This window comes from Malurus melanocephalus, unplaced genomic scaffold (assembly GCF_030028575.1).
Source record: "Malurus melanocephalus ecotype Western Australia unplaced genomic scaffold, MMel_1.1 scaffold_623, whole genome shotgun sequence".
Taxonomy (NCBI): Eukaryota; Metazoa; Chordata; class Aves; order Passeriformes; family Maluridae; genus Malurus; species Malurus melanocephalus.
Window position 1 is genome coordinate 113,736 of NW_026623855.1, and position 13,770 is coordinate 127,505.

General features: G+C 48.6%; 1 protein-coding gene across 2 annotated transcripts in view; it reads left to right on the forward strand.

Annotated features, from left to right (window-relative positions):
• The window catches only part of GART (phosphoribosylglycinamide formyltransferase, phosphoribosylglycinamide synthetase, phosphoribosylaminoimidazole synthetase), a 38,671-nt gene that overhangs the window by 22,531 nt on the left and 2,370 nt on the right, over window positions 1–13,770 (forward strand). For both annotated transcript variants that reach the window (XM_057383316.1, XM_057383315.1), the window contains 10 exons: window positions 2,706–2,800; window positions 3,714–3,823; window positions 4,369–4,567; window positions 5,594–5,842; window positions 6,155–6,307; window positions 7,528–7,731; window positions 8,040–8,171; window positions 8,740–8,870; window positions 10,665–10,806; window positions 13,241–13,356. In XM_057383316.1, coding sequence (XP_057239299.1) covers window positions 2,706–2,800; window positions 3,714–3,823; window positions 4,369–4,567; window positions 5,594–5,842; window positions 6,155–6,307; window positions 7,528–7,731; window positions 8,040–8,171; window positions 8,740–8,870; window positions 10,665–10,806; window positions 13,241–13,356 — 1,531 coding nt within the window. The remainder of the gene's footprint in view (window positions 1–2,705; window positions 2,801–3,713; window positions 3,824–4,368; window positions 4,568–5,593; window positions 5,843–6,154; window positions 6,308–7,527; window positions 7,732–8,039; window positions 8,172–8,739; window positions 8,871–10,664; window positions 10,807–13,240; window positions 13,357–13,770) is intronic.

The following is a 13,770-nucleotide window of genomic DNA, read 5'->3' on the forward strand; positions in this document are numbered from 1 at the left end:
AATGTGGTCACAGCCCCGAGGCTGCCAGAGCTCCAGGAGCATTTGAACAACGCTCTCAGGGRCAGGGTTGGGTTGCTGGAGTGTCTGTGCAGGGCCAGGAGCTGGACTGGGTGATCCTGTGGGTCCCTTCCCAATCAGCATATTCCATGATTCTATACATGAACAAAGTCTGAGCTGCTTTATTGGTTCTTTTTAGTTTTTAGAAATGGTTAAAATCWCCTTGAAGCCCTTACTTTGTTGGGATTTACATTTTACAGGGTAGGATTCATCCCTTCTTTCCATTCTCATTCCTTTAACTGTCACAGTATTTACTGTAACACTGGAGATCATATGGGTGTGGGTTTGGTTTTTTTTTTTTAAAGCAGGGAGTCCTGTTGTCTCTTTAATGTTCCTGAAAGCTTTTTGTAGGTTTTTAGACTCATTTTTACCTAATAAGAAACTGCTCTGCTCCAAGGAGCTCCCAACATGCCTTTTCCCAAGGGGTTGTTTTGTAGGCTGGGAAGCACAGCAGTAACAGTTCTGTTGCTGTTGGCAGTGTATCCTGACGGGTATTTTGTAAAATTATGATCAATAAACTTTCTAAAAGAACAAGGGAGTTGGTATTTAGTCTTCTTTCTCTCTCAAGTGCTCWGCATCTATGGGCAAATTGATGTGAAAACGTGGAATTGGGATCRGTAGCAGAAAAAATCAGGTCAGTGAGGCAAGGGGAGGCACTTTGCTGTGCAGGTCCCTGCCACCCTGGGTTCCTGGGCCACAGCCAGCAGGGCTCCTGCCTGGAATTTTGCCTGGGAGGATCCCTGGCTTAGCAGGGAGACTCCTGGAGCTCTTTACTGCTCTGGAGGCTGCTGCAGTTCTGCTCCTGAAGGGGCACAACAACCCAGAATCCCACACGGTGCTGGCTTGGAAGGGACCTTAAAACTCATACTGGGACACCTCCCACCATCCCAGGCTRCTCCAACCTGTCCCCTTTGGAGTCAGTTAAGGAAAGGCTCTGGAAATTTGGGGACTCACCTTCACCTGGCAGCCTGGCAGGATTCAGTCCTAAGGCATTTTACTTCATAAAAATAGCCAGAATGCTTAACAAGAAGTGTTCCAGAAAATGTAAAGAATGAAAGATTCATTTAAAGCATCAAAGCAAATACCAACAATCTTTTATAAAAATTGAAATACTCCTAAAAATACAGTGAAATTCTGGTGAACATTTATTATGTGCAGGCTGAAAGAGCCTGACTTTGATCCCTGTTTGTTGCAGGCCAATATTCCCATCAGTCTTGTTCACAGCCCGGACAGCTGCCAGTGGTGATTATTGTCCTCTTGCCAATTTTTGAGCAGGGATATGCTAGAAGTGCAGACACCTTTGGATTTTCCTGCTCCTGGCCCAGTTGTTCTGGCATTTAAAGTCTTATCAATTCCAGATATTCCTGCAATGATCTTCACAACAGAAATAGCTAAAAAAACCCATTTCCTTAAGATTTAATAGGCAGAGTACAAAATATTTACCCCATTTAATGTAATTGTAGATGTTTGTGTCTGTCTCTGACTTTTTCAGTATCTGCTGAATTCTTGACCTGGTACTTGAGATGGATTTCATGGATTAACTGAATTTTTTTTGTTCAGCTGAATCAATTTTAAATGAGTTTCAGTTGTTTTGTTGTATTTGTCCTTGTCAATCAACAGTGTTGATTTGTCCTTGTTAATCAACACCCTTAGAATTCAAACTTCAGACTGAATCCCATCGGTAAGAGAGAGAAAACAGGGATGGACCTAAAATAGGGATGCACCTGGTCCATGGCATTGACAGCCTGGGAATAACAACTGCTTAACTGTCACGAGCTGTCTTTGGTGGGACTAAAAGAGGCATTAAAGTCCCTGTCCCCAAAARGGAAAGGTCCTTCTGCAATTGTGAGATGGTGCTTTGTGTCCCAGGGAGCTGTGGGGACACACAGGKGACACCAGCTTGTACCAGTGTGTTGATCTTACATAAACCCCACCCAGAGCTTACAGACATCYCTAGACTCCTGAACCCCACCTTAGGAACCTGGGGGGTTTTTAAGTAAATAGAAAATATAGTCTTTAATAGAAAGTGTATTTAATTAAAGAGGAGGCGTGGCTGGTTTTGTGGCGGGATCATTCCAGCAATAAGGAAAATAACCTTTAATAACCTAAGATAACCTTTKGCAGCCATAAAACTCCTGGAGGCTGTTGATTTACCTGAGACTCGTGGGTAGAAAAGAAACTTGAGCTCAGCCCTGCTCTGACCCAGCCACGCATTTTGTGCCTGTTTGGGTTTGGCAGCTTTGCCACTGACACCTCAAGGACTGGTGGCACTCAGAGCTCTGGGCTGGTGACAAGGTGCGGATCAGTCACAGCTTGGACTCAATGGTCTGGGAGGGCTTTTCCAGCCTGAGTGATTCTGGAATTCTGTATCTGGACCAGGGATTCAAACCTTGCAAAATCAGGCGTTCTGTCAGGGGTTTTGGTAYTGGTTTTATGTTGGGATTTGACTGTGTGATCCCAGTGCTGTGCTGTCATYTCCGAGACTCTGGAATTACCCATGTGCTGCTCCTGACAGCCTCTCCTCTGACAGCAGAATGGGATTGTGCACAGTTAATCCCCTCAGGGACCTAAAGAAGCAAATGTTAGTTGAAAACACCTGTTTGTGCACTCAGTAATCAGCTCCATCCCATTTCCTCCCACTCTTGCAGGGGCCTGACTTACAAGAACAGTGGGGTGGACATTGAAGCAGGGAACACTTTGGTGCAGAAGATCAAGCCCTTGGCTGCAGCCACATCAAGGTCAGGTAAGACAAGAACCTGCTCCTGTTTTGGTCAYTTCTTGGCAAGGAGGTTTATCAGCTGATCTTGATCTTGATAAAAAGCTGGTATTAATGTGTCCTGCCTGTTTCTGGATGACACAAGAAAGTCTGTGGTAAGCAAATGCCTGTGATAATATTCCAAATGTACAGCTTTTAATCCCCAAATGTCTCTAAACTACATCTCCTGAATGTCAGGGATGTTTGAGAGCACAGTTCAGCCCTGTACAAGGAGAAATGCAAGCAAAAATCCCACCAATTCCTGSTGGGTTTAATTCCATGGATTATTATTTATTGCACAGCGAACTCTGTGGTTTATGGGGGTGAAKGTTTAGAAAGGATATGAGATGTGGAATTCCTCAGACATATTTGGAAGATACTTCTTTTGCTTGACTAAACCAGCAAAATTGATTCATCCTTATTTTGAGGGCTCAGGCACATCTTGCTCTAACAAATAATTCTTCGGACAGATTTAAAATATTTGTTTATGAAATGGCCCTTTTATTTCAGATTAACTGAGAACCTTCTAATGAAGTCAGATATTCATAGAGGGAAAAAAATACAGGTATTGTCACACCAGTACAACAATCCTACCACAATTCGTGCTGTTTCTCAGAAAAACATTCAGTGCAAGGGGAAAATCTGTCAGTYACAGTAATTGTGGACTGTTCAATCACAAAGTTTGGGGGTTTTAGGCTTAGGCTAATGATGAATTAAGAAAGACAAAGCCAACCTAAGCAGATTAGGAGCTCCTCAGTAAAGAGTCTCTAAATGCCAGAGAAAAGTTTCCTGGTGACAAAGCTAAGTCCTGCTGGCAAACCCTGGAGAGGATTTGYGGTGGAGATCCTGGAGAAGCTCTGGAAATAAAGCTGGGCTGTTTTTCTTGTCTCCTGGCTGACAGGCTGTAATGCAGAGCTYGGAGGGTTTGCTGGGCTCTTTGACCTGAAGGCAGCTGGGTACAGAGATCCCATCCTGGTGTCTGGAACCGATGGCGTTGGCACAAAACTCAAGGTAAGGTGGAAATCYATGGCAAAGAAGGGAAAACAGCACAGGGGAAAATGTGTTAGTAAAAAATAGCAGTTGTCTTGTAAAAATACCTACKGGTCTTTCTAAAAAGGGGATGAAAACTGAAATTGTAAAAGAATTAAATACCTGTAAATAGCCAGAAGTTGATATGATGCCTAATATAACTGGCTTTTAAATATTAAGAAAGTAATCAGGAATTTTCATTTTGTTTCATCTCTACCCTCAATAAAGATTATTCATGGAGGAAAACATTTAATCCCAGGGTTTTTGCTGTGTTTGGGCTGCATGGAAACCCTTTCCAGCAGTTTCCTTCTCAGTGCCTTTTGGGTTTGCCAGTGGAGTTAGGAAKAATTCCTGCAGAGAATGAGGAGATGACAATGAACAAAGCTGCACCTCAAGGAGCCCTGGAGGGACAGCAGGAGTTTCGTCCAGTGCTCGCAGATTCCGCTCGTGATTTCCATCCCTTGCTGAGCCTGGCTCGTGTTTCAGGTGCCCAGAGCTGATCCAAAGGCTGTTCCCGTGTCTTGCAGATTGCACAGGAGTGCCAGAAACACGACACCATCGGGCAGGACCTGGTGGCCATGTGTGTCAATGACATCCTGGCCCAGGGAGCYGAGCCCCTCTTCTTCCTGGACTATTTTGCTTGTGGCAAACTCGAGGTGGAAGTGGCTCAAGGCGTCATTGCAGGAATAGCTGATGCCTGCAGAAAAGCTGGATGTGCCCTGTTGGGTAGGAACACTGTCCTTTGGGGATGTGAAAAATCTTCTGTGAGGTCTTAAGAGATGGTTTAATGTGGTTGGTTTCCTTCACTATGGAAGAATCTGGGARGAGTAAAAAACCAAAGTGTTCCATGTCTTTGCTTTCAGTGAAGCTTATCTCTGTAAATCACAGTGGGAGGAAGACAGTACTWTAAAAATTTAGGTTTCAAAATTTAGATTTAGGTACAGATTTAGGTTGGATATTGGGAAAAGATTCTGCCCCTTTTTTCTATTTTTTAGGGAAGTTAAGAACACAAGTTCTTTCTTAGTGTGTAGTCTTGGGACCATTTAGAGGTTTTGAACAAGAGTCTCTTTATGYCCTGGTTGACTTTTCTCCTGCATGAACTGCTGGTCAGCTTTATRTTTGTTTTAAGGTGTTCTCTGCATTTATCAAATATAATCAGCCCATTCATGCTGCAGCAAAGTCTGTGTTAGGTGAGGCCTTGTGATGAAATCACCAAAATGTCAAGATTTTATTTCCAGTTGAAGCTTTTAAAAACTCACCAGACCTTCCTGCAGGAGCTGAATCTTCAGCTCAACAAATTAAGGTCATCACCCCACTGAAAGTGAGGGGCTAAGGGCTTCTCCCCAGCTTGGTTTAGCACAACTGTCCATGGATTTAAGCATTGCATGGCCAAGCACTTCACTTCTCCCCATTTTGTCTCTTGKCTTTTCCAGTCTCCATTTGATCCAGCCCTTATTAAATCTAGGACTGAAAAAAGCAGGTGAAGCTGGAGCATAGGGCAGGGAGTAGAAAGTGGGAAGAGGAGAGAMAAAGGCAGGATTTTGTCCAGAGAAGTTGTGAACTCCCCATCCCTGACAGTGTCCCAGGCCAGGCTGGATGGGGCTTGGGGCAGCCTGGGACAGTGGGAGGTGTCCCTGCTGGGGTGGAGTTGGGATGAGTTTTACAATCCCTTCCAACCCAAACCAATTGGGGATTTTATGATATAAAAAAGGAGTTTTTCAGCACCCCTGCCCTGTGTTTTTGGTCCCCCAGGAGGAGAAACGGCCGAGATGCCAGGGATGTATCCCCCTGGCGAGTACGACCTGGCCGGCTTCGCCGTGGGAGCTGTGGAGCGAGGGCAGATGCTGCCCCAGCTGGACAGGATCACTGAGGGGGATGTGGTGATCGGGGTGGCATCCTCTGGGGTGCACAGCAATGGCTACAGCYTGGTCAGGAAGATCGTGGAGAAGTCCTCCCTGGATTTCTCTTCTCGTGTCGGTGTCGCCGGGGATCAGACACTGGGTACTGCTTCCTTCAGCCTCCCAACAGCTGACACACTTCTTCTGTCTGCACCTCTGAAACTTTCCTCAGGCACCTAAAAACTGTTCTTCTACCCTTAACATCTTTCATCTTTTTTTCCTGGGAGTCACATGTGCAGGGAAGAAATGAAGGGAGGGGGATAAATAATTAATGGTGTGCTAAAAAAAAGGTAGAACTTTGTGCTTCTCTCTCATCCAGTGCTCATCAATATCCAGCTAGTTGCTATTTTGAGATTTCTTTGATTTTATATTGATTAACAATTTTTCCCATGCTTTTTCCCTCTCCCATGGACAGGAGAGCTCCTGTTAACCCCAACCAAACTCTAYAGCAAGACCCTGCTGCCTGTGCTGCGCTCAGGCCACGTCAAAGCCTACGCCCACATCACTGGAGGGGGCCTGCTGGAAAACATTCCCAGAGTTCTCCCAGACTCCTTCGGTGTCGTTTTAGGTGAGAGAAAAGAAAAGCTGTGGAAAAATCCTCATGTTAATGGGGATTGCTGTGGAAGCCTGTGGACACGGGGCTGCAGCAGCTGCTGGTGGAATTGCCTGTCTGSAAATTTTTGAGTTCCTCCTTGTACCTGAACCAGAGCCAGTAAAAACCCTCTGTGGTGGAGGGGCTGCTCCCCATTGAATTCCCTCCCCTGGTGCTGTTTGGGATTGGATTTCCTAGGACACTTGCAAAAAGAAAACAAGCTGACACCAATCCCAAGTCAGCTGTTGCCATTGGCAAGTCCCCATGAAATGATTGCTAATTAAATGATAGTCAGGAAGTCTGCAATTAGCATTCAGAGGTGGTTGTAAGCTCAGGGACATCTCCTGCTGTTTGATTGAATGAATCCTCAGCACTCTCCTCTCGGGTGAGGGAAGGGATTCACTGGCAGGGAAGGTGAGGGGTGGGAAGGGAAAGGGATGGCACAGGTGCTGAGAGCTCACGGGGCTGGACACTGAAATGAGGGATTAACGGAGAAATCTGAACTCCAGAACTGCACATAAACCATTCTTCCCCTTGTCCACTGATGTATCTTTGTGATATATAACCTCTGCTCCAGAGCCAGCCTGGGAGAGCTGGGGGTGCTCACCTGGGGAAGGGAAGGATCCAGGGAGAGCTCAGAGCCTCTGCCAGGGCCTGAAGGGGCTCCAGGAGAGCTGGAGAGGGACTGGGGACAAGGGCTGGAGGGACAGGAGCCAAGGAATGGCTTCCCAGTGCCAGAGGGCAGGGCCAGATGGGATATTGGGCAGGAATTGTTCCCTGGGAGGGTGGGCAGGTCCTGGCACAGGGTGCCCAGAGAAGCTGTGGCTGCCCCTGGATCCCTTTGAGTGCCCAAGGCCAGGCTGGACATTGGGGCTGGGAGCAGCCTGAGACAGTGGGAGGAATGGGATGAGCTTTAAAGGTCCCTTCCCACCTAATGCACTCTGTGATCCCATGATTCTGTAAAAATTGGATAAAACCATTTTAAAAGAGAACATGACAAAAAAGAAATTTCCTGTCCTTGGAATTCCTTTACAGTGCCTTGTCCAGAAGYATCTTTGTGCTGCTGGAAATCATCCTCACCTGGCTGCAACTGGGGCAGTGGGAGACTGGTGACAGTTTTTCCTCTTAATAGCCCAACAATTGTAGTCTGCTGGTAACAATTTCCACTCTTGGTTTGCATTTCCAATTCTCTTCAGATGCACTCACCTGGAAGATCCCTGAAATCTTCTGCTGGCTCCACAAGGAAGGGAACCTCTCTGAGGAGGAGATGGCTCGGACCTTCAACTGCGGGGTTGGAGCGGTGCTGGTGGTGCAGAAGGAGATGGCCCAGCAGGTCCTCAAGGACATCCAGGCCCATGAGACCGCCTGGCTGATCGGCAAAGTGGTGTCCCTACAGAAAGGTMAGTGCAGTTTGGTGTTCCTTGGGAGAAGAGAATCAGAAAGGAAAGAAGAGGGAAATTCCCTTCATGAGGACACTTCACACCTGAACTTCTTTTCAAATCTCTCTTTAAAGTCAGTGGGGTGTTCCCTTTATGGGAGTCTTCATGAGGTGAAAATCTGTTCACTGCAGCTCCCTGATTTTTGGGGGATATTGAGCTGACAGTTCTGTTCATTCATCTGCTCCACGGGTGCTTTTCTCCTCTCCCTGTTTCTCCCTTTACTGACACGTTGTTTTGTTGGGTGTGGGGTTTTTCCTGTACCTGCTCAGGCTCTGACAGCGTTAAAGTCCTCAATCTCCATCGGGCCCTGCAAGCAAACAGGTCCCTGTGTGTGCACAGCCACATCCAGGGCAAGATCCAGACGGGCAAGGTGAAGGTGGCTGTGCTCATCTCTGGAACAGGTGAGAGTTCTGTTCTCTGCTGCAGAGAGAACCAGTCTGTGGGGAAGGGAACTCCAGCTTGGATTTAAAATCCCTGCAGTTACCCATGGACACTGATGGGCTTCTAGCAGGCAGGGGAATTTTGTTCTTGGATTAATGTCAGTCACAAACCTCTTTTAATCTTTGCTGCAAACTGTGAATTGCATTTGTGTTCAGTTTATCTCCAAACCCGTGCACGTGTCCAGATTGGGGCCCCCACTCTGGTGCCCTGTAGGAACACCAGCATCCTGTCACAGATCAGAATTTCTTCTTGCCACAGAAGCACTCCRGCTATTTCCAGTATCCCCAGTAATTACTGAGACCATCATTGAAGTGCTATAAATTACAGTTTCCCCATGCAGCTGCCAGGAAAGGCCCTGTGGCCTTCAGCTGTCTGAATCAGCTCCCAGCAAGATCAATTAAAAAAGGATTTAATGTTACATCAGAGCTGTTTGATCTGGTCTCCCCCACACTGCTGCTTAWTTTAAGCCTCTTCCAGCTGTTCCCTGTATTTATTCTCAGTATCCATGAATTATTTTCTCTTCTCCAGGCACAAACCTGGAAGCCCTGATCAACAGCACAAAGAAAGACACCAGCTTTGCACAGATAGTTCTGGTTATCTCCAACAAACCYGGCGTGGAGGGGCTGAGGAAAGCTGAGAGAGCTGGGATTCCTACGAGGGTGAGCATTTCCTTCTCTTTSTAATTAGCCCCCATTAGCTGAGACTCCAGCAGGAGGGTGCTAATGAGTTTTCTGGAGTAAGAGATGCGCTGACAGGGAACCTTGGCTTTTCTTTTTTGGTCTGTCCTGAACCTGTGCCCTTGGGGAAAGCACCTGACAGCAAAATCCTTCATTTTCTCCTTCCCTGCCAGCAATCCTGATGCTTTGGGAGGGAACAGTTGTTACATTAAACCAGCACAAAACTTTCACAGTTACAGCTTAAACTTCCTCAATTATTTGACTCTAGTGCACTGACACTGAAGTAACAACCTAATTTTATGAGAATTTAATTTTAAAATGACTTGGTGGTTCATTTGAATGGAATAGAGAGGTCAAAGACAGTGGGACCTTCCACTGACTCCCTGGGTGTTAACTCAGGCTCTCCAGGAATCATTCCAAGTGCTCCCTGAGTTTCCATGGATCCCGTGCTGCCTTGCCTTTGTGTTGTAGGTCTGAAATGATCCTGTTGTGGCTTAGAAGCATTTCACAGTCACTTTTCAGTGCTGAGTAGAAACAAAGGAAAATTGGGGCCCAAGGCTTTGCTCCTTTAGTAGGGCTGGGATCTGTCCAGCTCCTCTTTGGGAGGACACAGAGGGCACAAGGGARACGTGGCTGTGGTGTGAAGAACCAGCAGAGAGTCAGCCCCAGACTGGCTGGGGTGGGAAGGGACTTTGAAAYCACCCAGCTCCAGCCCCAGGTTTTTATGAGATAAAGCCCAGAGTGTGGGAGAGCTGCTGGTCCTGGGGGTGAAGCTGTGKGGGGAGAGGTGGAACAGGGCAGGGGCTGGGGCTGGGCTCTGTTCCCAGTGCCCACTATCCCTGCCAGCCCTGGCTATTCCCAAACCCCCCTGTGGCTCTGCTGGGCATGAGCAGGTGCTTCTGTCCAAGACTGGATGCTGTAAGTCAGGTGGGTACTGCCATGATCCTGCCTGAATCAKGGGATGCTTTACAACTGTTAGCCTCCCACGGATCCCTTTCAGTGTCCTGRATGGAAAACATGGAACTCTGGCTGGAGAGCTGGGGGTGYTCACCTGGGGARGGGAAGGATCCAGGGAGAGCTCAGAGCCCCTKSCAGGGMCTGAAGGGGCTCCAGGARAGCTGGAGAGGGACTGGGGACAAGGGCTGCAGGGACAGGAGCCAGGGAATGGCTTCCCAGTGCCAGAGGGCAGGGCCAGATGGGATATTGGGYAGGAATTGTTCCCTGGGAGGGTGGGCAGGCCCTGGCACAGGGTGCCCRGAGAAGCTGTGGCTGCCCCTGGATCCCTTTGAGTGCCCAAGGCCAGGCTGGACATTGGGGCTGGGAGCAGCCTGGGACAGTGGCAGGTGTCCCTGCCATGGCAGGGGTGGCACTGGGTGGGCTTTAAGGTCCTTTCCAACCCAAACCAGTCTGGGATTCTGTGATTCCATGATTATGCAGGAGGGGCTGATTTAGGAGTTTGTGATCAGCCCTTTTTTCAGTGTTTTCTGGTATAATTTCTGCCAAGATTCAACTGTCTAAAACCACCAGAAACCTTAAATTGAGTGAAACTTTGGAAGACTTTAGGATGGCCTCAACCCCTGCACTTGTTGGGTGTTTCATGGTGTCCAAGGGCTGGGGCTGAGAGCTGTGGGCTCATCAAACCACACTTTTGAATTCCTTTGATCCCTGTCTGTGAGGAGTGCAAACCCCAGCCCTGCCTGTCAGCTGTGCCCCTGGGAGCTGCTCTTGCTGCTGCAGTTCCCAGCACATCCCTGTTCCTGTGTCTGGGCTGCCCAGGTGATTGAACACACGAGGTACCAGAGCCGCACCGAGTTCGACAGCGCCGTGGACAAAGTGCTACAGGAGTTCTCAGTGGAGCTGATCTGCCTGGCCGGATTCATGCGCATCCTCTCGGGTCCTTTTGTCAAGAAATGGGAAGGTGAGCACGGCTGGGGGTGTGATGGAAACAAAGGCATTTCAGAGCTTGGCAGCAGGAAAAGGAGAGAGGKAACCAGATCAAACAGGATCAGCTTCAAGGTCACCTTGAAAGGACACTCTTCCCATCTCTTAAGGAAAAGGATGAGAGGGAAAGGCACTGTTTCCCCTTTCCCTCTCTCATTTATGCAGAGCTTTAAGGAAGCCAAGGGTTAACACAGGTCTGGTAGTCTTTGATTTCCTAGAAAATATTTCAAATAAGGCTGTGAAGACTTTGGACTGCTGCAGACAGGAGATGCAGGCAGGAATTGGCTGGGGAGAGGTCACCACTGACCACTGAGAATTCCTCTCCCTGACAYGAGCTGCTCTGGATCTGTGTGAAACCACCAAGCTGGGCAGCATTTTGCAATTTGGGGTRACAAACCCTGGCCAGTCCCAGGCCACACGTCAGGAGCAGCCTGAGTCCCTGAGTGGGATGGGGTGAGGTGTTCCACAGGCAGATCCAGGTGCTGCTTGCCCAGAATGTTCAGTGTCTCTGCTCTGCTCATCTTGGAGTTTTGCAGCTCTTTGAGAGGCTGGTGACACCTTCAGGGCTGCTCTCCCTTCCTCAGCTGTTCCTTTTCTTCCCCTCTGTGTTTCCCAGGAGCCCTGAAAGCTGCTTTTGCTCTGCTTTGGGCCAGGGTCACCCAACCCTGCCCAGGGCAGGTACAGCCTGCTCAGCCWGTACCCACAGCTTCCACTGCTCTCTTGGTGACTTGTGTGTTCCCTGGGTGTTGTGGGACACTTCCCAGCTGAGCTGCTTTTCAAATCTCTCTTTAAAATCAGTGGAGCAGAGCAGGAACTCCTCAGAGGCCCTGSAGTGATTTGAAGGTGTCCGGTGAAGGCAGACAGGGGAATGGGGTTTATTTCTCTCCATTCAGACTCCAGAGGGTGTCAATGCCTGTGCTGTGGGCAGCTGTCAGGAGCAGAGAGAATCCCCCACTCCAAGAGAGGTGTTTGGAGTAGAGAAGCTCTGTAGACAATGGAAAAGAACTTCCTCTAGAGCAGAATCTTGTGCAAATCAAGGATTTTAGTGCCTTCCGATTTAGGGATCCTGCACAGTGCAGGGTTTGTTTTACCTGCCTGCCTGGTGTGAGAGCAAAGGAAAGACTTTTTCAGGACAGGAGGGTTAAACTCCGTTTTAAATATCCAGCACTGAATTGAGCTTGAAAACCTGAGCTGGGCCAGCCCCAGGACCCTGCCATGGCCGTGTCTGGGCACTGATCCCCGCAAATTATTCAGGAGGGATCAATTCCTGCTGCTGCTTTGGTCAAAGCTGCTCCTTTTCTCTCACAATCACAAGGACACAGAGTAGGGGTTGTGAAAGTCTTCCTTGCTTAACAGCCCTGAAGTGTGAATTATGGCTGTTAACAAAGGACAGGTTAAAGTGCTAATTATGAATGTTGACAGAAAGGACAGGCTAAAGTGTTAATTAGGAATGCTGACAGGAAGGACAGGTTGAGGCACAACCAAACCCAAGCAGACAGGAACCCACATCCCATTCTGATGGGAAACGGAGGCAGAAGAGCAGAGTGGTGTTCCCAGCCCTCTGTCCCTGATACCTTTTGGGYTCAAGCAGCAGGGAGGGAGATGCTGATGCTTAAAAAGGGTTTTGTGAGATASAAAATTCATCTGAGACATTGCTGGAGATCAGGTGGGACATTTGCCTCTTGTGACCTACCCAGCTCTCTGTGTGCAGGGAGGGCAGGGGCTTCCAGCTACCAGGAACAGAGAAAAATAAAACAGAAATAACAGAAATAAATTAATAAAATAATAGTAATAAAGCCCTGGAGCAAAGGAGGCTCCAGGGGGACCTTGTGGGTCTGCATAACTCCCTGACAGGAGGGGGCAGCTGGGGAAGTTGGGCTCTGCTCCCAGGGAACAGGGACAGGAGGAGAGGGAACGGCCTCAGGCTGGGCCAGGGGAGGCTCAGGGTGGACACCAGGAGGAATCTGCCCATGGAAAGGGTGCTCAGGCCTTGGCAGGGGCTGCCCAGGGAGCTTTGGAGTCCCCATCCCTGGAGGTGTCCCAGGAAGGGCTGGAGGTGGCACTGAGTGCTCTGGGCTGGGGACAAGGTGGGCATCGGGCAGAGCTGGCACTCCATGGGCTGGGAGGGCTTTTCCAGACTCAGGGATTTTGTGATCAAAGGACAAGGGGAAGGGACAGCTCTATCAGCCAATTAGTCATTATAAATGACTCTGGAATTGTGCTTTAGCCATTATTGTAACTGCACTCCGTGGTATTTCAGAAACAGCCCTGCAGCACTTGGGGCTGGCTGCTGTGCCTTCAAAACTTGTGAAAACTCTTATTCACAAATGGTTTTATTCCTCTCTTGGTTGTGGGACGGTGAACAGGCTGCTCAGTGCTGAAAGCCAATAAACTCACTTGTGCTTTTCCAGGGAAAATCCTGAACATCCACCCATCCCTGCTGCCGTCCTTCAAGGGAGCCAACGCGCACAAGCTGGTCCTGCAGGCCGGGGTCAGGGTGACAGGCTGCACCGTGCACTTCGTGGCTGTGAGTACCCCTTCCCTCCTGCAGCTCTGGGAACCTCCCCTTTGAACACCTGCCCCTCCCTGGCTCTCYCTAACCCATCAGTTTTCACATTTTCACCTCTAAGCCTGCTGGGAACACCCTCAAACCCTGATGTCTGATCACCTGCCCTCATCTGTGCTTTTAGAACTTTGGATCTAAAAATGAGGGAAGTTTGATTGGGACAATGCAGTGCTTTCATTTGCTGAYTCTGCAGAGGGAATGGAAATGAATTGTCTATCCAGGAGTTTAAGCTTTCCCTGAGRAAATTTCTTCCCTGAGCATCCCACTGCTGCTTTCCACCCACTGGAGTGGGGGAATGGTTCATGTAAGGCCTTTGGCTAAGCCAAAGTCTGTTAAACAGGGCCCCAGTTTCCTGGGTTTTATCCTACAGCCTGG